This window comes from Leishmania martiniquensis, chromosome 28 (assembly GCF_017916325.1).
Source record: "Leishmania martiniquensis isolate LSCM1 chromosome 28, whole genome shotgun sequence".
Classification (NCBI taxonomy): domain Eukaryota; phylum Euglenozoa; class Kinetoplastea; order Trypanosomatida; family Trypanosomatidae; genus Leishmania; species Leishmania martiniquensis.
The window spans coordinates 406,517-431,324 of NC_090163.1; the positions used below are offsets into that span (position 1 = coordinate 406,517).

General features: G+C 58.8%; 6 protein-coding genes across 6 annotated transcripts; all 6 read left to right on the top strand.

The window, feature by feature from the left end:
- Window positions 1–1,711: 1,711 nt before the first annotated feature.
- On the top strand, window positions 1,712–2,320 carry LSCM1_03129 (uncharacterized protein; the record flags this gene model as incomplete). The annotated part of the gene is made up of 1 exon (XM_067320681.1): window positions 1,712–2,320. One exon carries the CDS (start codon window positions 1,712–1,714, stop codon window positions 2,318–2,320), a length of 609 nt encoding a protein of 202 aa, XP_067177291.1.
- Window positions 2,321–3,606: 1,286 nt separating this feature from the next.
- On the top strand, window positions 3,607–6,156 carry LSCM1_03130 (uncharacterized protein; the record flags this gene model as incomplete). Its single annotated transcript, XM_067320682.1, has 1 exon — window positions 3,607–6,156. One exon carries the CDS (start codon window positions 3,607–3,609, stop codon window positions 6,154–6,156), a length of 2,550 nt encoding a protein of 849 aa, XP_067177292.1.
- Window positions 6,157–7,321: 1,165 nt separating this feature from the next.
- LSCM1_03131 (uncharacterized protein) lies at window positions 7,322–9,211 on the top strand (the record flags this gene model as incomplete). Its single annotated transcript, XM_067320683.1, has 1 exon — window positions 7,322–9,211. The coding sequence occupies one exon, from the start codon at window positions 7,322–7,324 to the stop codon at window positions 9,209–9,211; it is 1,890 nt and encodes a 629-aa protein (XP_067177293.1).
- A 2,738-nt stretch (window positions 9,212–11,949) lies between these two features.
- LSCM1_03132 (uncharacterized protein) lies at window positions 11,950–12,747 on the top strand (the record flags this gene model as incomplete). The annotated part of the gene is made up of 1 exon (XM_067320684.1): window positions 11,950–12,747. One exon carries the CDS (start codon window positions 11,950–11,952, stop codon window positions 12,745–12,747), a length of 798 nt encoding a protein of 265 aa, XP_067177294.1.
- Window positions 12,748–15,234: 2,487 nt separating this feature from the next.
- On the top strand, window positions 15,235–16,806 carry LSCM1_03133 (uncharacterized protein; the record flags this gene model as incomplete). The annotated part of the gene is made up of 1 exon (XM_067320685.1): window positions 15,235–16,806. The coding sequence occupies one exon, from the start codon at window positions 15,235–15,237 to the stop codon at window positions 16,804–16,806; it is 1,572 nt and encodes a 523-aa protein (XP_067177295.1).
- A 5,211-nt stretch (window positions 16,807–22,017) lies between these two features.
- On the top strand, window positions 22,018–22,995 carry LSCM1_03134 (uncharacterized protein; the record flags this gene model as incomplete). Its single annotated transcript, XM_067320686.1, has 1 exon — window positions 22,018–22,995. One exon carries the CDS (start codon window positions 22,018–22,020, stop codon window positions 22,993–22,995), a length of 978 nt encoding a protein of 325 aa, XP_067177296.1.
- Between the last annotated feature and the right edge of the window lie 1,813 nt (window positions 22,996–24,808).

The window sequence follows — 24,808 nt, forward strand, 5'->3', positions numbered from 1 at the left end:
GCACACGCACACAGGGTTGTCGACAACTGAAGCGGTGCAAACATCGTCCTGCACACCTCCTTTTGTGAGGTGGAGGGGAGAGCAGAGGAGAGGAGGGGGCGATTTTCAGTCCCTCTGCGTCTTCTACATTCGTGGCTTGACGAAGTCAGCAGACCCTCTCTCAAGGAGGTGTTGGGAGGGGGGCGATATGGAAAGAGAGCGAGAGCTTGCTCTGGATCAGGCGCAGTCTCCCTCACGGACAGGAGAGGCACCCGGACCGCAGCACTCGGGCTCCGAGTGCGTGAAGGAATGCTGACGGTGTTCAAGGCGGCTAGATGCAGCAGTAGCACAGTAAAAGAGTGCGTCAACTACGAAGTGTGGCGGCGAATACTGCGGGTGCGCCGCAACGCAAGGCACTTGAGGCACAACCATCAAGGAGGGGGAGCAAACACATCCTTCTCGACCCTAGTCCGTCCCGTAGCGGACTGCAAACGAAGTTACTGCTGAGTGTTGTCCCGCTCGCGCCTGATGCGCGTAAGCGCCTCTCTTGGCCGCTGCGGTTGCTCTCTCGTTCTCGGCAGGGGCGCAGGCATGTGCACGCGCCCGCCATGGACACGTGCGTTGACACCTCGAACTGTTTTGCACTGCTGCTGTTCTAAATCGGCTTCCTCCAGTTCTTCTGTGTCGGTGCCGCAGGGAAAATATTTCCTACGGCGCCATGAGCGCCGCCGTGCGCGGTGCTGCTGCTATGAAGAAAGACAAGGTGCAATGGCAGTCGGTCACACTGACAGTGGCTGGGTGTGCGGGTGCGTGTTAGCGAAGCTCAGGAGATGGCGGCGTGTGGAGGGGTCGCTGTCGTGAGGAGTAGGGGGGGCGTCACGCCCTGCACTCCTTCTCCGGCTGCCTATCATCGCTGCCCTACCCTCGAGTGGCAGCGTGCCTGGCGTGCGCCCAGCCCGTAGCAAAAAGATGTGGATATGCGCCCTGACCCATGTTGGCGGTCAGGACGCCTGCGGGACTAGCGGAGAGATGGCGCTCTGCACGTCTATCGCCCACCTGCTCGCGCGTGCTTGTGTGGATAGGGGAGACACGCCGTGCGGTGCTCTTGAACTGACTCTACTTGGCACACACCCCATCTGACGCGATGGTGCACAAGAATAGGGAGCGGCCCCATGCGGCTATACCCACTGGACGCGTAAAACGTCACAAAAGGGCACTGCAGACGTGGCGGCCCCGCTTTTCATCGTTTTCTTGCCACTTGGCCATGGGCGCTTTCGTGAGCGTCTCCGTTGGTGCATACCTCCCCGCCCCCGCGCGCGCACTTTGGATATCTGATCGTTTGCGATACCTGTGCAGCTTTGTACACTCATTCCGTCAGGTGTGGTAGACATCCTATCCCCCGTTTCCTCTATACGGAGCTGATCAACCAAGTCTGGGATGGACGAGCGGCGCACAGGCGCACACAGAGACAAGCGGACATGGAACCTCAACAGCAAGAGCGAAACAAAAAAAGGACAGAAGAGAAGACGCACCTCAGAGGTGAGCATGCAGGTGCTCCCCACACGCGATCGCTTCTGTGAGGGTGCCTCGCAGCGAAAGGCCGCCTCCCCCGCCCCCGCCCCCATCCGCACGCACACACACACACCACCCTCCCTCCACGCTCTGACTCTCTGCTTTGACTGCCTTCTCCTTCTCAGGTCGCTGCACCGCCGTCTGCGCCACGCCTCGCTCGATGCCTCGCCAGGTGAGCGCTGTGGTCGTTTGCGGGCCCTCAGGCGCCGGCAAAACGACAGTCGGGAAAGTGCTTGCCACAATTTTGAAGTGCTCGTTTGAGGAGGGCGACGACTACCACAGTGATGTAAACAAGAGAAAGATGCAATCTGGGGTGCCGCTGACCGATGAGGATCGTGCGCCATGGTTGCATCGGCTCGCGGAGGAGGTTCTCGCCCCGTGCAAAGGCCGCGGTGCCGTGTCCGTGGTGCTCGCGTGCTCCGCACTGCGTCGCCGCTACCGGGACGTACTGCGTGGCATAAACAGATCCGCGTATACCGAGGAGGCCGCTGACACGTCGCAGAACTCTGAGATTTTTTTCGTGCTGCTAAGTGGGGATGCGAAGCTGATCGAGGAGCGACTGCGGGCGCGCCAGGGACACTTCATGCCTGTGTCCCTCCATCTGTCGCAGCTGTGTACACTGGAGGCGCTGCAACCGACAGAGGTGGGTACCGTGATCGACGTGGCAGACCCGCCGGCGGCGATCGCTGAGAAGGCCGCTGAGCTCATTCGGGCCGTCACCACGTCGCCTTCCGGCGAATCGCCCCCCTCCTTTCCAAGGTGCGTCTGAGTAGAGCTATTCATCGCTGCGTATCTTTGCTTCGGTGCCTCCTCCTATCGCCGCCTCTCTCTCTGTTTGTGTGTATCCCTTTGTTTTCTCGGTCGTTCTGCTCGCTACTTCACCTGCTTCCTCGCTCTGACATGGGCCACCTACCAAGGGCGTAGACGCGTGGGTACTCCCAAGCTTGCGCGCGTACCGCACGAGTACCCATCTCTTTGTAGGCTTCTGCGCCCTCTGCTCAACTCTTTTGATCGTACCTGCATCGACAGAGGCTCGTGAGCGCCACAACGAGGTGGAGGACTTTTATCCGGCTTGCCCTTTTTTCCTATTCGAACGAGTCGACTTCCACTCGGCTGCGCACCACCCGGATCTGCCACGCAGGACCGTCTCGCGTGGTGCGAAGCAGCCGTGTAGACACACGCTGCAGCCATGGCCGGCGCATTCAGTCGCGCAGAGTCGCTGCCTCCCTCCCCCGAAAAAAAAAGCGCCGCTTCCGCCTCTGACCCCGGAGGCAGCACTTTTGCTTCTTTTTTTTCACTGTTTTGTACTCCGACACCTAACGGTGAGACCGCAGACAAGACGGAAGGAAAACCAACGATTGGGATGGCAGCGGGCACGCACGATCGCAGGAGGCTGACATGGCGCACTTGCATCTTTTCCTCACCCCCCTTTTCTCCACACCCGCACACCACTTTTTTTCTTGTTTGCGTCTCTCTCCAGCTCTCATCGAAGACCACACGCTGCGTTTGCTGCCCCCCTTCTCCTCCACACCACCTCCGTCAGTGCCATCCAGCAGTGGCTTTTCGCCTGGATCCCGGATGGCAACTGGTTACGGCGTGTGCGCTCATTGAAGGAGCCGATTCTGCCATTCCACGGTCGCCGTATGCTTGCTGCGCGTTGTGTTTGGGAGCTCAGCTGCACAGGGCGCGTATTCGGCCTCCTTCTTCTGCCTTCCTCAGCTCTTCCTAGCACTTGCTTCCTCACGCGCCCGCCCTCTTTATCTTCTCGTAGTGCAAGGAGCGGGAGCTTGGCGTCTACACTCGCACACCCACACAGGCGTCCATACAACCGCACCCTACCCGATACATAGACATAGACGCTCCCCGCAAGGAAGGAAGCTCATCAACACCCCCGGGCGCCGCTGACAATCCAAAGGAGAGTCGTAAGGAAAGAGACACGGGAAGGCACGCGAGAAACAAAAAGAAACGAAGGTAAACGGCAGAAGAGCAGTTGCTGCCAGCTGCAAGACGAGCGCACCCCTCCCCCTCCCTCCCTTTAGGCTTGACGACGGCGCCATGACGGTCAGGAGGGATTTCTATGTCGACTTCGAAGTGAGGTTTGGGAAGAGGGTCGTCTCTCTGGAGATGCCGGCCTCTGCGACTGTGCAAGATCTGAAGCGCCGGCTGGAGGAGGAGACTCGTGTACGCTTCGACAAGCAGCGGCTGCTGCTGAATTTGCCTGTTATAAAGGCAAAGCACCGGGACCCGCCGCACGATACGGTGCTCCGTCATCTCTTTCCGACGGAGCTGGTCAACCGCTGTGAGCAGCACGAAGGCCCTGTAGTGCAGCATGTGAAGGTGAGCGCTATGCTGCTCGGCAGCGCCGAGGTGGCCCCGGCAGTGAACGTGGCGGCGACGTCCGAGATTTCGCGCCTGGTTGCCACCACGGTGGAGCACGACGGCAAGTGGTATCGGTGCTCGTACGCACGAGGGTATTTGCGCCAGACGGCGTACATCTGCCGTACCTGCGTCAGCGAAGAGAGGGCTGACCCACAGCACGTTCTCTGCCTCGCCTGCGCGGAGTTCTGCCACGGCAATCACGAGATCGAGGAGTGGGGCGTGCGGCACAACATGCGGTGTGACTGCTGCACGCAAAAGTGCTGGCGCTCTCCCGCCTCTCCGGAGGCCGCCGTCAAAGGGAGCGAGAGACCTCTGTCTTCATCGGTCGCGTCCGCCACTACCTCTGGGCCCGAAGTGCGTGCCGTGCAGGCGCGCGACATCGAAGAGCGTTCCATGCGCAAGCGGGCGCGTTCGACCACGCCACTAACACCCAAGCGCTCGCGCGGCAGCTCTCCCGTGAGCGGAATCCGCATGATCACAATTCCGCCGGCAGACCTGCCGGAAGTCACCCTGCACCCTTCCACCGCCGCGCATGCGGCGGCTTCGTTGACGGTAAGCGACTCTGGGCCGTCGCAGGACACCAGCAGGCCACTCCCCTCGTCGACTGTCTTCTCCCTGGAACCATCATCGCCCTTGCTCGAGGGCCCGGCCGCTGCTAAGCGGGCAGACGCGTCTAAGTGTGTGGAGAAGGGGTCGAGTTCTGCCGGCGCGCACCCTTTCGACAGGGACGACGAAGAAGCGCACTCCCACAGCGGCCACGACACGGTGGAAGACGAGGGCGTGCAACCGCCCCCGCTGCCGGAGCTTAGCCGTTGCGCCTTCGTCGTTGATAGCAAGACGAAGAAGGCGCCAGTGGAGTCGGTTCTGCCGACGAATCGGCACAACCGCTATCCACGAGATCCGTTCAACTGGTGCTATTGCAAGAAGGATTACCCCAGCGACGACCCTGAATGTGGCGGTATTGCCTGCATGCTCTGTTGCAGTTGCTACTGGAGCACGCACATCACAAGGCTGCACACCTACCAGTATCGACGTATGCCGTGTTACGGCGATGTGCTGCTTGGTGACACGGTCGCATTCAAGTGCAAGACGTGCAACACGCACGTTTGCGTGCCGTGCCGCTACCGCTGCCACAAGGACCACGACCTCGAGGAGGCGCTGGTGACGCCGTCGAGAGACGATGGCACCGACAACGGCGCGCTGGAGGGAGCAAGGTTTAGCTGCGGCTGCCGCGGGCTCTGTGCCATCGCGGAGGAAGTTCCGGCCGATATGATCGATGACGAGAGCACGTTCGACCCCATCCCAGACTCGGTGGCGACGGTGTTGATGAACGACGACGTCTTCACTGGATTCGTGTGCGCCTACTGCATGCAGGAGCACCCATGGATCGCAACGGAAGATCCGCTGAAGTGCTACAAAGGCCAGCTGCCGCCGAAGGCTCTCGCGAAGAAAGCGGTGGTCGCCTGCGGCACCAAATCTGCCCTGCCTCACTTGGCAGACTCGAGCGACTCCGATGTATACCCGTACCATGGCATGCTGTTGCCGGTGAACGCCTTTACGAACGGCATGACGTGCCCCTGTGAAGCGTGCCGGGCTGCCTTCGACAAATTCGCGCCACGCTCGATGGAGAACGCGACGGAGATGATCATGGAGCTGCACGATCACTGCGACCACTGCGGCAAATCTGTCAAGGATCAGCAAGCCTTCATGTGCCGCACCTGCGAGATGAACCTCGAGAGCACGTTCTTCATCTGCAAAGATTGCAACGCGCTGCGGGAAGTGCTGGCGCAGAGCGCCAATCGCGTGCAAGCGTCGACAAAGCCACAGAATGACGAGGCATCGCCACCGCCAGGGGGGCGGCCAGAGGAAGAGATAGGGGTAGAAGTTGCCCAAAGTTCGGAGGTTCACGCGGCGAATCACAGCGCGGCGGACGAGGCCCTGCTTGACGTCAGCGGCTATGACCACGACCTGTCGCACGAGTTTATCGAGGACACGTTCGAAAACTTGTATGCGCTGTGCGGGATGCAGGTTCTCCAGCATATGGACCCCGAGATGCAGCATTACGTTGCCGCCAACTGGGATCCGATGGTGAGTCAGGTGGAGGTGGCGAATACCTTAACGCAGTCGCTCGGGCAGATACCGCTGCAGTTCGATGAGGATGAGCTGCGAGAGATGGCTGCGCTGAACCAAAACCGTAGCGAGGCGCAGCGACGGACGCTTAGATGAGCGCGAAAAGAGGGGCTGCGGGCGCCAGGGAGCGGGAGAAAGGGAGAGAAACTGGAAGAGGTCCGGTGCCATGTAGAAAGACGCTATCGAGGAGCGCTGTGAAATCGTCTCAGCGGCCTGGCATGCGCTCGATCACGGACTGATGCAGCGGCTCGAGGAGCACAACCACCGACGCCGACGCCAGTGGATGAGCTTGGGGCCGGCGGTCACCCTTTGGGGTTCTTCTTTCGTCCCCTAGCGTTTTCTTCTTTACAGGAAAGGAGGCTGTGACCCCTCAACGAAAAGCGAGCGAGGCAGCCGCACGAAGGACTTGAGCATGCCTATGGCATGGTGGGCGTTTCCCGCACGGTGCCTTGCTGCGGCGGCAGGGGGACCTTACCACCACCACCACTACCCCATGCGCCACGCCCTGCACCACTCCATTGGAGAGAAGAGATAGAGGACCGCTGTGCACCGTGCCCAGCGATGCGAAGCCCCACTCTCCTCCTACGCTGTTTGCCGTCTTCTCTTTTCTGAATAGCATTGCAGCGCACTGCAGTAAAGCTGTAAACAGAGCACTAATGCAGAGAGAGAAAAAGATGAGAGAGCGGAGGGGGCGCACATTGCACTAAACAAAAGCGTCTCTGCTCCCATACCCCCGCGGAGGAAAGAAGAGAAGGACAGCAATGTATGCGTCTGACCTCCTCCTCCTCGCTTGCACGTTCGAATTGCCGCGCCCTCATCCACACGCACGGTGAGGAGCACCATTCCTCGGAATGACGCCTCTGTCTCTATCTCTCTCTCCGTGGGAGGCATGAATTCAAAGCGCGTGGCAAACCGGAGGGTGTGCATTTGCAGCGTCTCATCGACCTGTGAGAGCCGCGCTTTCGTTGTTGTTTTCGTCCCTAGCCATTCAGTGGCCGGCCCCCAACCGTCTGTGCCAGCCGTTCCATTCCCCGTGTCTCTCCTCCTCCTCTTTCTCCCCGGCTGCACGGCTTTGCTTCCACCCACTCACCCACCCCCTCTCCTTCCCATCACGGCTTTGCTTTGTGACACAGAACCAGCGAATCCATTGGCGAGCCTTCAACGCAACCTTGGCCAGCGGGAGACACTCAGGCGCTCAGCCGCATCTGTCTTCTGTTTCGCACCACAGAGCTTGCAGCTCCTCGAGACCCCTGTCGCGGAAATGACGGAGCACGAGAACACGCCACGCCTTGAGCTTGAGACCGCGCTTGGCTACAGCGGCAATCTGTGCGGAAGCTTGGTCGCCCATCCGGATCAACGGCATCTTCTGTACGCCCTTGGCGCTTGCATAGTGATTCGTGACGCCAACGACGCGGAAAGGTCTGAGTTCTTCTACGGCCACAATGACAAGATCAGCTGTCTTGCCGTGAGCGTTTCGGGTCGCTACGTGGCGTCCGGGCAGGTGACCCACCCCGGCTTTCAGGCAGATGTCTGCATCTTCGACTTCGAAGAGCGCCGCCTTATCCATCGCATGCTGCTGCATAAGGTGAAGGTGCAGGCGCTCGCGTTCTCAGCGGATGAGCAGTACCTGGCCTCTGTCGGGGGGCCCGACGACAACACGGTCGTCCTCTGGGACGTCAAGACGGGGCGGCCGCTCTGCGGCGCACCTGCGCACCACACTGAAACGAAGGCCGTCGCCTTCTTCAACAACAGCTCCGAGAAGCTCATCACCGGCGGTGTTGGCTCGCTGCGCGTCTGGACGGTGGACCTCGAACATCACAAGATGAACCCAGTAGACATCAACATGGGAAACATGCGCCGCAGCGTGCAGACCATCGCCATCGAGAAGACGGACAAGTACGTGTACTGCGGTACCACCTCTGGCGACGTCATTTGCTCGCAGCTGCAGCAGGCCAACGTCTTCAAGATGCAGGGGCCGCAGAAAAAGCTCGCTGGCGGCATTCTTTCCACAATCCTCACCCACACAGGCGATGTGCTGGTCGGCAGCGGCGCTGGCGAGCTGCAGCTACTCTCTAAGATCGACCTTACGGTGCAGAATAGCGCGACCGTCGACGGCGGTGTGACTGGGCTAGCCCTCATGGGAGATCACTACTACGTCGGCACGCGGACAAGCAACATGTACTTTGTCAACGGCGGCAACTTCATGACGCGGCTGCGACTCACGTGTCACAGCGCAGCGGTGCAGGACGTCGTCTTCCCTCACGGCTTTAGCTCTGTTTTTGCCACGTGCTGCGAGACTGACATACGCGTTTGGAATGCGAACTCGTGCACGGAACTACTGCGGATTGAGGTTTCGAACCGAACGTGCAACTGCCTGCAGTTTAGCCGCGATGGCTCGCTCATCATCTCTGGCTGGAGCGACGGCCGCATCCGTGCCTTTGGCCCGCAGTCTGGCAAGCTTGTCTTCTCCGTCGCCGACGCGCACAAGGTGGAGCAGGGTACCCGTAGCCATAAGGCTGGAGGCAAGGTCGGGGTGACGTCGATGTGCGCCGATAACAGTGGCCAGCGCATCATCACCGGCGGCTCCGACGGTCTCGTGCGCATCTGGGCCATCCGCGGCACCACCTGCTCGCTGGAGGCTTCGATGAAGGAGCACAAAGCGGCCGTGAACGGTATTGCCGTCTCGCGCGATGATACCGAATGCGTGACCGCCAGCGACGACGGCAGCTGCATCGTATGGGACCTGACTCGGTACCTCCGCCGCAACATCATGTACCGACAGACGTACTTTCGAGCGGTGGAGTACTATGTGGACGATAGTCAGCTGCTCACGTGCGGCAGCGACAAGTGCATCGCCTACTGGGACTCCGTCGATTGCCATGCCATTCGAGAGGTGCCTGGCAGCCGCACCGCCGAGCTGAACTCGTTGTCCTTGTCACCGGACGGGCGTTTTTTCGTAACGGCTGGCAATGATCGCATTGTGAAGCTGTGGGACTATGATCGTGGCGAGTGCGTCGCGGTGGGTCTCGCGCATAGCTGCAGCATCACCAAGGTACGCGTGTCCCCAGACGGCAAGAAGATCGTGTCTGTTGGGGATGAAGGTGCTGTAATGGTGTGGAACGTTGGCCAGCTTGCGATCGACGGCCTCTAAACGTTTGTTGTATGTGTGTGTATCGCTCGGATGTTTAGATGCGCCTGCGCGATGGGCTCTCTTAGAGAAGCGAGTGGGGGCGATGAGGCAACCTCAGAGCTTAGAACAGAAAGAAAAAGATGGGGCCATTGCGAAGGACTGTGCGGCAGTCTCGCCTGGCTTCGCCGGCTCTACTCATCGTTGGTGCACCTGAGTGCTCGTCGAGGCATCGCTGTGGCCAGTCGAATCTCCTCGTGACGCACCTCCTCCATCTCCACAGCTCTATCGCCCTTCTCGCCTCTTTACGCTCTACCACTCGGGCAAGAGTGCCCGGGCGTTGCCGGTTTTAGTTGGGTTTGCCCAGTCGCCATGGTTCACATGCTGCCGGTAGCGCCAAGCGGCCCGTGATTTATACCCGTTGCCCTTCCCCCCACCCCCCACCCCGCACATACACCTTTTTTCGTTTCGTAGCTTGCCCCTTTCACCTCCCCGTCTCGTTGAAGGTGGACAGGCGTGTACTTGTGCCTGTGTTTGTGTGTGTGTGCATAGGGGGTGGGTAAGGAGGGTGTCAAGGCCCCTTAGATTCCTCTATACGCTGTGATGGTGCGTTTCTGTTTTTTCTTTCTTTCCCTGTGTGACGGTGTGTGGGTATGGTGCGCTCATCCTGTGTATCGGTCCATCCTCGGCGTAGCGTGCGTGGGCGCTGTTTTGTGTTGATTTTCGGCTTGTTTGTGATCCTCGGCAGCATGTACAGGTGGACGAAGGAGGGAGGGAGGGAGAGAAGGAGGGGAGCAAAGAGAGGTGTGCCAAGTTCAACACCTTCATGAAGTGGAGGATAGAGGAACAGGGGTAGAGGAGTGGAAGGCATGCGGTACCGCTGCGCTGTTGACCGACGGGGGTGGTGGACAACACTGAAGCAAGAGCGAGTGCTTTCTACTTGCCGCCGCGCACGCGTGCATCTCTCTCCCCCTCTCGGCGTGCATGTGTAGAAAAGAAGCGGTTCGAAGAACGTGAAGGGCGGTGACGCCGCCGCTTCATCTGAGATGGGTACAGCAGCCTATAGAGATGAAACGAAAGGCGAAGGGAAAGGCATCGCGCTTGACTCTGCCGTCTCTCTCTCTCGTTGCATAGCGCTCCCAACCTGACGACGTTTTTATGCCCCTCTCCTTGTTCGTGTCCCCTCCATCTCCGCTTTTCTTCTTTCGCTGTTGCTCCAGCTAGTGCGCACGCGTGTCCGTGCCTATGGGTCCCTCTTCGATACACATGCTCGCTTCCCTCCCTTTTTTTCGCTTAGCTTCAGCTGTTGGTCGGCTGTGACCGTTTGAGCCTCTTTATTCTTCTTCCGGCTCGGGCCACCTCTGCCTTCTCTTTCTCTGCGTCCCGTTCCCCCTCCCCCTGTCTCCTTTCTTATCCTCCGCCACGTTTGCCCTTTCTCCCCCCTCTTTCTCCGTCCCGCACCCCTCTCCCCCCTCTCATTGTGCGCTGATGTATCGTAGGATAAATGATGCAGGTGGCATAGGGAGGTCACGTGACGCTGCAAGACGATGTAGTCTCAGATCCTCGTCCTTATTTTTTCTTTTTCGACTCTCCGGTTGTGACGCCGCTCGTGCCCAACGGCAGAACCAGTAAGAGCGGGCACATACATGGTGGTGCTCCTTCAGGTCCCATTGTGTAGGGCGCGCAAGATAGAGGATCAGCTCCCGTTCCCCCTCCCCCCACCGTCGAACAGGGGACCATCAGTAAAGAAGCACACGAATCTTCGGCGACGGCGCGCCACTGTTCGCTCCACGGCATCATTCTCGGAAGTCATGCGTAATCGACAGGCTTCTGCGCGAGGTTGCATGCGCGCTGGCAAGGGAGGCTGACAGAGCCGAGAAAAAGGAAATCGGAAATGGTGCTGCAGTCGACGTTCTTGGATCCTTGAAAGGCGTGCGCAGGCTGCAGGGATCGGTCGCCCACGAGGGAAAGGATATGACCGCTCTTTGGATGCCTTGTCGAGCTCCCTCCATATGCATACGTCTCAGAGTTCGCCCCTTTGCCTCGAGCGGTGCGTTGTTCGCCTTCAGGAACTCCATTGCTCACTCCGTCCCTTTTCCTCTATCTTCTTGCCAACCTGTCCTTCCCCCAAACACACACCCCTTACTCCTCTTCTTCCCCCGGTGCTTGTGACTCCTGTCACACCACCAACGCGGTCTCGGATTGTTCACAACGCGTTTCTGTGCGGTTGTCTGTCGCTGAAATGACATGCACCTTTCCAATAACGGCACTGCACCGCACATGTCCACTCATCACGTGGACACTTATATCTGTGAATCACTTCGCAGCCGCATAGCGTAGGCAAACAGGAGCACACACAACCTCCTCTCCCCTCCCTCCCCCCTCACGAAAAAAAAAACAGCAGGGCTGTGCATGTGATCGCTAGAGTATTCCCCCACTCTCCACTTTTCCTTCCCGCTCGCCGCCCGTCGTTTTTTTTTCTGGGGTCCTCTTCCACTCCTGTAGCGGTGCGTGGCGTCCCGCTTTACTTCCTCATCGTTGCGTTGCGGCTGCCTCATCATTCAGGGCGTTTTCGTGCGCGCTGCATCTCGCAGCCTTCTCTCCTCAACCCCCCTCCCCACCTCCTCGGCTCCTCCTGCAGACGAGAACGTTTTGCCGTGCAAAGGACATCGAAAAAAAAAGCAGTGGAGATCGCCACATTCACGGCAGCATCGCAGTCCTCCGCACAGCACGCACTCGCACGTGCACAGAGTGTCAGCGACATGTGGGATGTAGCGGGATCTGGCGGTGACGCCAGCTGGGATAGCGATCGAAGGATCGACCGTGTGAACCCAACCAGAACGCCTCTGAATATGGAGAGCAACGCCCACACACCTGCAGAAGGGGGTGAGGAGGTGGCGATAAAAGCGAACGATCCGTACAGTGCATTTCCTGAGAGGGCCATGACCGAGGTGTACAACTCGAACTTGAACGACCTGGACTACACCCCGGCCCTCTTCAACCTCCGTCGCACGAAGCGGTGCCGTGTCGAAAGTTTTGTGGCGCTGTTCATTCTTCTTGTGACGCTCATGGGCTGCATCTTCGCCCTTGTGACGTCAATTTTCTCGTACAGATCGCCCACCGCCGTGGTGAGAGTGGACTGCCTGAACGTCTGGGGCAGAACGTCGTTCGGCTTAAGTCGGCGCTACAGTAACCACGAACTCTTCTGCCCGAACTTCTTCATGAAGTCAGACAGCTACGCGGGCTTATACATAATAACGGTGTTTGCGGTTATCGTCGGATGCTGCTTTTCGATGCTGTCTATCATCTGCGGCCGTGTGTTTCTCTGCACTTACTTCGTTCACTCCCTTCTTGCTCTCAGCTGGGTCTTCGTCTTGGGGGCGTTGATAATGGCAGTGATCATGTACCGCGAGAAACTGTGCCGCAACATGTCGCTGAGGGAGGTCGGCTTCAAATTGGGCCCAGCGTTTGGTGTGACGGCCGGTCTCCTCTCTTTCCTCACCTTCGCGCTGATTGTTGTCGTGGTACTTGCTGTCAAGTATCGCAATACGTACCGGTAATAAGTCGAAGGGAAGGGCGCAGCCGCGAACGATAGAGTTCAGGTGAGGAGTCGGACGGGCTGGGAAGACTGCTCATAAGATTCTTTCATGCCCACTCACTCCTCATGCGGGCAGAGACGCGTGCAGGCAGCCGCGCTGCTTGCCCATTGCTCTAGGTTGAGGGGTCCATGTGCGAGAACAGGGTGGCCATCCCCTCTTCGGTCTCTAATGCGATGCTGTACGAAGAGAGTCTACTTTATCTCTCTATTTTTCTTCGTTCTGAGCTCCCTCGCTCTTGGTGCTGCACTTCTTTGCCTTTTTCCTTTTGCGCTGGTGTTTCTGCACGCGCTGGTGTGCCTGTGTGCAGAGGACACGCCTTTTCTGTAGGCGCTTTAGTGCTGTTCCCCTAGTTTCCTCATGCATTGCTTCCTTCGGCGAGTCCTTCGCTCCCTCTCTTCCCCCCTCTCTGTCTCTATATATTTATTTACTTGTTTACTCTTCACTTCACCATCTCGCCCTTTCTACTTGTGCCACATCAGTGTTCGCCCGTCCATTTTTTGCTTGCCTTCATTCACCGTTTTGCCGCCTCTAACCCCCCCTTCATCCCTCACCTCGACCCTCCTCCCCTTCCCACCGGCCTTTCCTCTCGTTCTCAGAACCCCCCCGCTCCGCTAGTTGAAGTCGCCCATGGTGGCCGTACTGCCCTGCAGCAGCCTTCGCCAGACGCGCGCACGCGGGGTCGTGCAGAGTGGCGTGCTGCCCCCCAAAGTCTCGAGCAGTAACGGAAAAATACGGCAACAGAAGGACGAGGGGGCGCGGGACGCCACGCCGTGCAGTACTGACGCCTTTTTCAGCTTTTTTTTCCTTTTCGGCTCTTCGAATCCTCGCCGGTGTCCTCGTAATGAGGAGGGGGTAGGAGGAAGAGACACCTCCGTGTGCGTGGCATTTCACTGGTCGACAGCCCCCCTCAATCTGTGCAGGGGTGCAGTACAGTCCTTCTATGCTGTGCCACTTCGGGCTCGCTTGAGGTGGCGACAAGGCCACTCAGATCTACCGCACCCTGACCTGATTGCCTGCTGGTGTGACGGGTTCAAGTCGTCGCGTGGGATGCACCAGGTGGTACCCGGCACGACGGGAGCGAGTATCAGGCGGTCTTTGGAGCGGGAGGCGGGTGGTGCTTTCTTTTGTTCGGGGAGGGGTGCGGGGCGGAGCGACGGCTGCTCGCAACTGCATGCGTCGGTGCGTGGCTGTAGCGCTTTGCACCACGCGAGACGCTCCTGTGCAACAGCTCGGGGTGGCGCGGAGGCGAGGAACGTTTCGTGGCTGCGTGGACATACCCAAACTTACAACGCTCTCTTTTCCCTTTCTTCGGCAGCCTTCGACGACTGGAAAGAGCGATACACCCCCAAAAAACAAAGTCCAAAGAAAAGACAAAACCAACCGCCAAAAGGTGCGCCGCGGGAGTGGGCTATGCCCCTTTGGCGGGAGGCGAGGCTCAAGGCTTAGTAGCGGTCGTCGCCAAAAGACGCGCTCACCATGAGAGAGAGGGGGAGTTCCTATGAGTGGGCTGCTTTGCTCGCCGGGGACCTCCGCTTTCCTTCACCAGGCAGGTACGTGAAACCGCTCGTGCCAAACGGAAAAAAAAAAAGCAACCGCTGCGCTTTGCGGGGTTGATCAAGGAGTGTGGTGTGGTGGTATATGCCACGTACAAGACCCTTTGCGCGGGTATGCCTCCTCCGCTTCCTGTCAGGACGACTGTCGATCGACTTGCCGGGCTCACTCAACTGCATCGTCACTCCTTCGTTTCGCCTATACTTGCACGCTCTTTGTGGGTCTTTGGCGCCTTTCACCTTGCGCACGTTGCCTTTCGGTGCTCGCAACAAAACACGCGCGCAGGATGATAACCATCTCAACTCTTGGCTTTAGTACGCCCTCGGCCGTGTGAATCCATTCCTCTTCCGTAGACAGCGCCTCAGCTGTTTTTTCGTGGAGCGTTCTTCCCGTCGTGCGCTCCATCGGCGCTCGCCTCTTTCCGTTCCCCCCTTCCTCTTCCTCTCCCTCTTGTCGGCGCATCTTCGGTCATTAGAGGCATTTCTTTCTTTGTTTTGTCTTCGTTTGCTGGGAGAGGCGAGAGTACACACACACACACACAAACACGCACGCCAGCGCACGTCCCCTTCCTCCCATTCTCCCTCCTTTAACCCCCCTCTCCCTTCCTCTCTTCTCCTGTTGCTCGCTTTCTTCCGTGCTCTCGCCATTGACATCCGTAACATCATTGCCGTTTCTGCGGCTCGCTTTCCACTCACCATCCGTCGCGTGCTCTTTCTAGCTGCCCCTTCCCTTCCCTCTCTCCAACACACTTACCCACCTCCCCCTTCTCCTCCGCGTCCCGCTGCATCCACCTCTCTGGCCCATCCACTCACATTCCTCCGCGCGCGCTCTCTCTCTCACCCTTTCTCATTTTTTTAAAGTTTTGGTCGCTCACGCCCTTTAAGCATCTGAAACACCATGGCACTCGGCAAAAGGCCGTCACCGCTCTCGGGCAACAAGGATCAGCCGTCTCACCAGCAGCAGGACCAGCCCCGGGCGGAGGAAACCCGGTGGCCCAAGCATGAAGGCAATCGAGTGCCGTTGGACCGTGAAAAGGAGGTGTCTGAGCCTCCGCAGCGCATGGATGCCGACACACTCAGTACCAGCAGCGAGCGGCACAGCAAGCGAGGGGCCATGGAGCATAGGCAGCGAATGAAATGGGCGACCTCATCGGTGTGGCTGAGCGGCATTCTCAGCGGTCGCAGCTACGCACCGCAGCCCAACGGGGTTGATGAGGCGGTGCTGAGCGAAAGCGCCAAGGAGGAGCTGCTGAAGGAGCGGACGTACACGATTCCGCGTGGTTACAAGTACTACAAGGACAACCTTCCCCCGGTGCTGAACCCGGTTCCCGAAAATGGCTTCCGCACGGCCCTCGTTATGCATATTGTCTTCTTCGGTATTGCGTTTGTATTCACACTGGCGGCTGCCTGCCCCATCCCATGGTTCCGTGGCAGGGACATCGATGTGCGCGGGGTGAACTACCACGGGCGTCAGTTTACTCTGTGGAAGGCTACGGGTGGCAACTACCCAGTCATGCTGGTGCGCGATATGAAGAATTGTCCATTGGAGAAGCAGTTCTACCAGAGCATTGCCGCTTGCATCATTGTCGGTTGTGTGCTGTCGCTCGTCTCTCTCCTTATCGCCGCAGCGCGCCTCTTTGGCCGCAGCTCGTACGGCTGGATCCTACTATTCAGTTTCCTCGCCTTTGCCTGGACGCTCTGCGGCAACGCGATGTCCATCAGCATGTATTACTTATCCCGCTGCGACGCGCCTCGGTTCTCTGACTCGTCCCGCCTCGACGCAGGCTTTGCATTGTCGCTGTTGGCGTGGGTCTTGCAGCTGGGCGGCTTCCTGGCCGTAACTCTGGTGACAAAGGTGAACATCGGTCCAGTTTTGAAGGAGCTTCGTGTGATGGACACGTACTACATGGCACTGCTCTGTGTTTCTTTGTTGTTCCTGTGTGTGGCGAACGCAACCACTGTGTGGAAACGGAGATTCAACACCCCCGAAGTGGACGTGGTGCGTGTGACGTACTGGCACACGGAGCTCTTGATGCCAAATGGGACGAACCTCTATTATGGCCGCCACCACTATCGCTGCGATGCCTTCAACAGCCGCATGAAGGCGAGCATTTCTTTTCTCATCCTCTCCAGCATTACGCTTTTTTTGGCGATAGTGTTGGCGATTCCGGCGTTCATCTCGCGCGGCTACCGCATTGCCTCGCTCGTCTTCTCTATCGTCACCCTCGTGTTCCTGGTCGTGTCCTGGGTGATCGCCGTTGTCGTGCGCTACGGCAACTCCTGCATGGGGGCCGTCGACGGCACCAAGTACAAGGATTACCCTGGCGTCCCCTCCGGCATCCTTAACGGCCTCACCAGCTTTCCTGGCTATGGTGTGCAGGAAGGGCTCATTCTGTCTATTGTGGCGTGGGTTACCGTACTTGGTGCCACTGTCCTTAACTTTAGCGTGCCGTGGCCGACGAAGACGTAGAGGAACAGGAGGGGCATACGAAGAGGGAGGAGAGAAAGAGAGAGGAGCGGGAATACACCGAAGAGGGCTCTTTGCTGGCGAGGCGGCCAGACAAGGCACGGATGGGAGTACGCAGAGGAAAGAAGAGGCCTCGCAAGGACATCGTAAAGCCGCACGAATGCGCAACGGTGGAGGGTGGAAAGGGCGATACCGCGGTGGGGGCGCTGGCGCGGGCGAGCCGCACATCAGTCCACAACCACATTGATGCCGCCACACGCCTCTACAGCTCACGTGGCTGTCTCGTGAAGGCTCGTGTGCGGCGTTGGAGACAGGTTGCGACTGAACTGCATCTCGTCGCATAGTGCGTCACCCTGCCTCTCCTGTGCTTTTTTCGTGAGCTCTTTTCGGTGAGGTTAGGGAGGAGAGGCCTGGTTGCAAAGACCGTTGCGGCGCCAATGCGCAGCAAAGAGGCCGGATACGAGGAGCTGCTGGGGGAGGGGAGGGACAAGAAGAGATAGGTGTTACCAAACACGCCCCATCACATCGCTACAAAGGCGTGTGCGACACCACGAATGCCCAACAGCAGCTCTGACGACGTCTGCCACGCTGCCGGCCATGCGTGACTCATGGCTTCCTTCAACGTATTCCGCCTCAGGTAACTCAGCCAACTTCGTCTTGCATTGGCTGTGGCCGTTGCCGACATATCCCACCTTCTCGGCATGTTCGGATGCTCACGCGCGCCCGCTTTAGGAATCTCCTTTTGGTTTCTTTTGCCTCGTCTTCCTCCCTTTTCCGTCCAAAGTGCCTTCGCTGTGGTCCTTCTTCGGCTGGCGGCGCGGGGGCCCGCGCTGCAGGTGTCTCTGCCGTATTTTGTACGCCTCGTCCGCCTCCCTGCGCCTTCTCTCTCTCCCCCCTCTCCACACAAATACACACACACACATACATACATACTTTTCCTCGTTCACATCACTGGGCCACTAACAACGCCTCCATTTGTTCCCCCCACCCCCCACTTGTCATGATCCCTTGTTGGTCTTTTTGCCGCTCATGCCCCCTTTTGGATACGTCTCCAACAAACCTCACCTGCCTTTGTCAATCTTTACCTTCCTGTCGCCGTTGCGTCTGCCGCCCCCCCCCACTGCCACCACCCCGACGTTTCTGCCCTCTCACTCACGTTTTCGTCCCTGCGCCGAGTCGTCTCTCCTCCGTCATCATGAAAGTTTTTTTCTTGGCACCCTGGCGGTTGTCTTGCGCCTCTTTGCGGGTACAGTGTGGGAATGTGATGCGCTTCGCGGGTTCGCATCCCACGCTGACGGGGCGGAGGGGGATGTCGTTGCCGCTGGCCGACTTCTGTGTGTGCGTGTTGAACACGTTTTTTTTTCGTTGCATCTCTGACTCTTCACCTTTTCCAGATCGTCATCTCTCTGTGTGTGTATGTGCGTGCACCAACGGCTCCCGACTCTGTTTCATCTACACCAGCCCACGCACGGCGGGCGCCTTTTCATTTGCTTTCGCGCCGGTGATCGTTGCCCTGATCGCTCTTCACGATCGCTTTTCTGTTTCCGCTGTCGCTGTGTGACATTTCGGGACGTTGTGTGTCCTTCTTCCTCGTTTCGTTTTGCCGTTCTTTGCTAGTCGCGCATTCTGTGCCTCGAATGATTTTTGCAGCTTTGCTGTCGTGCTGCATGAAATAGGTGAAAGGCTCGCAGAGGTCCGGCACGAGTTTGCACTGCCTGCTTTTCGGCGCCCTATCGGCATCTTCCCTGGTGTTCCCTCTTTCCCTGACGCCACCCCCTCCCCCACTGGGTCTCCACGGCCACGCCCGCACACATGGCCATCACTACCCCTTCCATTGTTTTATCTTTTACCTATTGTCATTGAAGGCCCATTCGTGTCTGTGTGTGTCTCTCTCTCTATGAATCGCTGTGGCGTGCTGTCATGGAATGTCTGCGGGCACACACATTGGCATACACGGGTTGAGATGCGTGCAGTCGCAGGTTCCCCACGTGGTGTCTCCTCGTCCCTCTCCCTGCATGGTCAGGTGCACGCCGGCTCAGTTTCGTACGGAGGCCTGCATGTGTTTCCTTAATCAGGCGAGGAGGCGGAGAGCTAAAGAAGCATACCGAAAAGTTTTGGAGCGACGGATAATCTTCGCTCTTGCCAGCCTTCCTCGCCCCTCATGGCCTTTCACACACACACACACACGCATGTGCGCAGACAAGCTGTGAGCAGAGACTCTTTTTTTTTCTTTCCCTTTGACCTCGGCCTTGACATTTTTTTCTTCGCCCCTTCCCCTTATGGACGCTCCGGCAAACTGCCTCCATATCCGCGTCATGACCGCAACCATTGCTCTCTAAAGCACGTCTGCATGATCGCGCGTCATGTCTCGTTGAATGTGAGCAGAATTGTGGGTCGAATATAGAATGCGGGCTTGTTTCTCTGGGGCGGGAGGTCGTCGTCATGAAGTCGAGAGGGTTTCGCAGCGATGGCTTCGGCGGCATCGCTCGCCCATCAGCAGCAGCAGAGGAGGGGCTTGGCGCTGTGGTGGAGCTTTTTGTTCTTCTCTATGCGCCTTCACCCTCCCCCTCCTCCTCCTCCAGTCCCTCACTCATCTCTATCAACCCCCTTTGACGGTGTGGGATGCTCACCCTTTTCCCCTCGAGCCTCCCGCTCACCGCCTTCGAGTGATGTGGGACTGACACGGCGCTTTGCGGGCCTAATGGAAGAGCGCAACTGCACATAGAGAGGGCGAGATGCGAAAGGATGTGGATACCGTGCGCATATCGTTGCTCTCCCGAACTGACTCAACTGACGTGCTCGCCAAGGTGGCGAGCCACTCTTTGGAGAGCAGGACAACATTTTCACAGGGCCCAATGAAGGATCGACAAGAAGAGAGGCACACAAACACACACGCACACAAATATGCAGAGAGCACAAGAGGAGTTAACGCGTGCCATTTGGCGCCTTTGCGCGAACCCGTTTTTCGAAGAAGGGAAACAGCAGCAACAACAAAAAAAGAGAACGCGGCGAGCTGTGTGCGGAGCCGCGCGTTCCGTATTCGGCAAGGCGTTTTTTCGTACCCGCAGGTGGGGATGGGATGGGTGCAGTTTTTCACACGCGCCGTTGCCTTACGTCGACTCTTGCGCTTTCCCAAACGAGCTCGGGTGTCGCTGTAAGTGGATGTGTGCATCCTTATGTCGCATACGATGCTCTCGTGGATTCGCGGCTCTTTTTCTCATTCCCGGCGCCGCTTTTTGCTTCCCTCACGCACCTCTATGGAGCTCCTGGGCGATGTCGGCTTCAGCCATCTCCTGCTCTGCTTGTTTGGCTTGGCTAGTGCCTAGAGGCGTATGTGCGCGCAGGTGGTCGCTCTACGGGCGTCGTGTATATAGTCCCCCCCATCCTCTCACCTCGCCTCCAAGCGGCTGATGAAGCACGTGGAGAGGGACGCGCCACAGAATTTGGGAAACACTAGCGGTTCACTCGTAGAGCGAGAACACCGCAAAGAAGAAGTGGACCAGAGGTGCGAGTGTACGAATGGGTCTTCTTTTCCCTGTGAACTGCTGTCTGGTTCACTCGCCTTACTGCCGTTTCTTTTTTTCGAAATCGTTTAGCTTCGCATCGCATTGGCCATACGGATAATGGCGTGTACTTCCTCCTCTCCAGCGTCTTATCCGTGTGCATGTGTGCGTGTGTCTTTGCCCTCCCTCCCTCCCCCCTCTCACTCTCTCTACGCCTTTCGCATGTGTGTGTGTGTGTGTAACCATCGCCTAAGAGGGTTACAGCGCTTGTTGCTGTTTGGTCTTGTCCGTGTGCGCCTTCGCCGTTGTCGGCGTCGCACTGAACACGGGCGCGCGTGCATGTCTGCGCCTCGACGTCTTTGCGCGGCGTGCCGGGGACAGAGACGTTCGGGCGCCTGCGTCAAGGACGCGGTGCTGTGTGCTGGCAAGGTACGATAAAGAGGGAGGGCGGAGAGGCGATGAGAATCGGGGGCGAAATGCGCATCAGTGCACGACGCGCTTCACCCTTCCTCTCCTTTAAGGTCAGATGCCGCCGCCCTGCTGCGCTACGCTCGATTTCCGTCCCCGCTTCTGATTCCCCTCCCCCTCTTGTGCGGTGTGTGCGCGCCAGTGCACCTTCCACATGTTGCTGGTGCTCATGTGACGACCACCGCGTCTGTGAGTATCGAATACGTCGACGCGCGCACCCTCTCTTGCTCGTATTGTTATCGCCCTTTTTTCGCGTGCCCCTTCCCCTCCGCGCTGCTCTCTTTCCCACCCGTCTCCGTCCCTCTTCGACGTTTTCCCGTTCTCCCTGGCGCTACCCATCTCCGCAAGGAGAATAAAGGCCCCCCTCTGTCTGTCTGTCACTGTCACTTGTCCTCCGACCTTCTCACTCTGTGACGTGTTGGGCAAAAAAGGAGGGAGGTGCAAACAAAAAAAAGAACAGCGAAAGTGGAAGGAACGTCGTACATTTTCGCTCTGTGCCTTTTTTTATGTGTGGGCGTCTGCTTGAGTTGGGTGGGGGGCAGAAGGGGAGGAGAGAATCAGGTGAGAGAGACGCGGGGCTCTCGAAACGGCCACACGGGAAAGGATGCGTCTTTCCTCTCTTCGGGCTCGCAAAGGGGTGCGCCGCCCGTCCCCTGCCCACTCAGCTGCAGTACTCGCGCCGTTAATTCTCCCTGTTACCGTTTTTGGATGGTGATATGTCTGTTTCTTTCCCTGTTGTGCGTGCGTGGTGCCAAAGCTACCAAGCCGCAACGATGGAGGTCCTCGACCACATGTGCAGAGAACTGCATGGCAGCAACAATATACGTCGCACACGAGCGGGCACATCAGTGATGGTGATGATTACATCCCCCCCTCCACACTGCTCCGCCCCATTCTGCCGGCCGCGCCCCCCCTTTGCCCACCAATCGTATCATCGTCCTCTCGCCCTGCCAGCTGTCATGGGCAGTGCCTGGCACCTGCATTCCTTTCTTCGCATCCGCTTCGCGCTAATGACGTTGCCAAACACTGAGCCACACCAGCACGCCCCTCCTCGTTCCTCAACCTCCTTTTCCTCCGACCCCACGCATACCTGAAGCAACCCGATCTTCTTGCTAGTCTTCTCCCTCAAGTCATACACGCCAACGCTTCAGCGACTGCGATCCCCCCTGTGTGCGTGTCTTCAAGCCCTCAGCCGGCCCACGCATAACGTAATAGCGACGCTGAAGACCCTCGCCAACCACACATGCTCCGCCCTACAGCACTTTCACTGAGCAGCGCCCTCGTCATCGCTGAGATGATGAGTGGAAAGGTCTCTCCCGCAACGCTGTCTGCCATCACAGCGGCCTCGAAGGTGGGCCCTGTGGCTGTCCTAGTGGCAGGCGCGGCCGCCAAGGAGGAGGCCCAGGTGCTCGCTAAGGTGAAGTCTGTAGCTCATGTGCTGGCGGCGGTCGGAGAGCACTATAGCCACGGCCTCCCAGAGGAATACGCCCCGCTTGTCGACGCCGCAGTGAAGGCGAACGGCTACACACACGTGTTTGCCGGGACTTCGGCATTCGGCAAGAACATCATACCGCGGGTGGCAGCAAGGCAGGGCTGCATGCCCATTCCAGAAGTGACGGATATCATCGACGAGAAGACTTTTGTGCGCCAAACGTACGCTGGCAACGCAATCACCACGGTGAAGTCGTCGGATACGGTCAAGTACTGCACCTTGCGCGGTACCTCGTTTGAGCGAGCCGAGGCGGATGGCGGGGGCGCCACGGTAAACGATCTCACCGCGACCCCGCCAGTAGGGAAGGCGAAGTTCGTTGAGGATCTGCTCTCCACAAGCGACAAGCCCGACCTGATGACGGCGGCGACGGTTATCTCCGGCGGTCGTGGCATGAAAAGTGGCGATAACTTCAAGCTACTCGAGGAGCTCGCCTCTCCGCTGCAAGCGGCTGTCGGCGCTACCCGCGCTGTCGTGGATGCTGGCTACGTGCCAAACGAGATGCAGGTCGGCCAAACAGGAAAGACGGTTGCGCCAAACTTTTACCTCGCATGCGGTATCTCTGGCGCGATTCAGCATGTGGCGGGCATGAAGGACTCGAAGGTGATCGCGGTGATCAACACAGACGATGAGGCCCCCTTCTTCCAAATCGCCGACTACGGCATTGTAGAAGATCTCTTCAAAGTGGTGCCGGCGCTGACGGAGAAAGTCAAAGCGGCCGGCGCCAAGTGAGCCCCTCGCGAGCGAAGATGTGGGCATGCGACTAGCGACGGCGCCGCGTAGTCATGCCTCCCTCCATCTCTGAATTGGCGACAAGGCTACTCTCCGGCCGCAGCGGAGGCAATATGTCATCGCTGTACTGTCTTTTCTCTCTCCGTTTCGGGGGTACCTGCGGATGCACGGAGAACCGCCCCGTAGTCACGATCAAGTGCCGTGATACTGCAGATCAAAGAAGGTGCCATCAGGCATGTAAGCAGGAAGGCCTTTATGTATGTGAGTGTGTGTGGAGGCACTCGTGTGCTCGGTGTCTGAGGCACGTGCACACCCAGAAGGCACACAAGCGGCCCTCAAGCCCTTTTTTCACCTCTTTCTCCCCTCGGCTATCCCTACCTTTGGTCGACCAGCACGCCGCATGCGCCCTTCGTGTGTGTTCGTTCCCACCCATTGTGGCTCAACGCACACAGACAACGCTTACAAGTCTGCGAAATCAGCACCGTGAGCGTGACGCCGACTGCACGAGACACTAATGCGGCCACCGCTCTCCCCCCGACGCCAGGCGATGGAGACCACCCTCCCAGAGCTCCTCGCGGACACCTGCACGCGCTTGGGATTTCTGCCGCCGCGGTTGGAGAGACGCGGCCGCGCGCGGAGCAGGTGCGGCGCTGCCCGACACGCCGCTGGCCTTGTGGGGTGCTCTCACCTCTGCCTGCGTACCCGCCCTCACCTCTTTTCGGTGTGAGGACGGCGGGCCCCCGCTTCGTGACCGATACGCCACGCGAGATTCGCCGCCTGCTCGCTGCTCACGCCGCATCATGCTTCGCGCGGAGATGCGGTAACCCGCGCACCTCACCCGCGCTGCGCGGGCCCTTTTTTTTTGCCTGGCACCCACCCTAGGGATGGCGGTGGAAAGGGCAGACGGCGGCAGCGAGCCCCCCCCGGACAACCACGGCGTTCTGAGGCACGCGGCATCTCTCGCATCCGGCGGGGCGGGGGGGGGGGGCGAGGCGCAGATGCGAGGAGCACGACGAGAGCGCCCCGAGCTGCGCCATGGAGGCGCTGCAGACTGGCGTGTGGGGCGGCCCCGCGTCACGCTGGGGCATGCGCCGGCCCGACGCGACGGCAGGGCGGTCGGTGCGAGGGGAGGAGGGCGTAGCAGCGGCGCAGCAGTGCGGAGAGGAGGAGAGGGATAAGCGCGCTGTGGTGGAATGCGGACATGCGGGGGCGTATTGGTGGTCAGGTGGTGATCCGGAAGGAACATTTCGGCGCACGAAGAACTTTGCGTACACAGCCGGAGGAATTGAAGGAGGCCACACGCTTGCGACCCCTAAACTGTATGTGGTCTAAGTGTTCTTTGCTGCTGTATTCCCCTCGCGTCCTCGGCGCCTCCACGCCACGCGCAGACCCGCCCTGCTGAACGCATGAGCACATACATTCATCGCTTTCGGCTTGTTCTGCGGTTGCTCTCCCTTCGTCCTCGGTGTTTTATTGTTCTCCAACAACGCGCCACTGTTTTTTTTTCGCTTTGCTGTGCGTGTATGTATGTGTGTATGTCGGTCGACCATCCCTCTTCTCCCCTTCACGGAAAGCTTCGCGGCTCACGCTCACCAACTGATGCGTGCCTGGATTTTCACGGATCGAAAGCGACGTGGCCGAGATGTCGCAATGCTGTGAGGAATGCTCGCTGCCAAACGAGGAATGCTTGCCGAATAGGGAGAAGAGCAGGAGGGAAGGAAAAGGCACAAGGAACAAGGAAGAGCTGTATGAGCGTGGGTGGCTGGCTCGGTAGAAATGGGCGCGCTCACCTACGCGGGCGACGGACACGGGA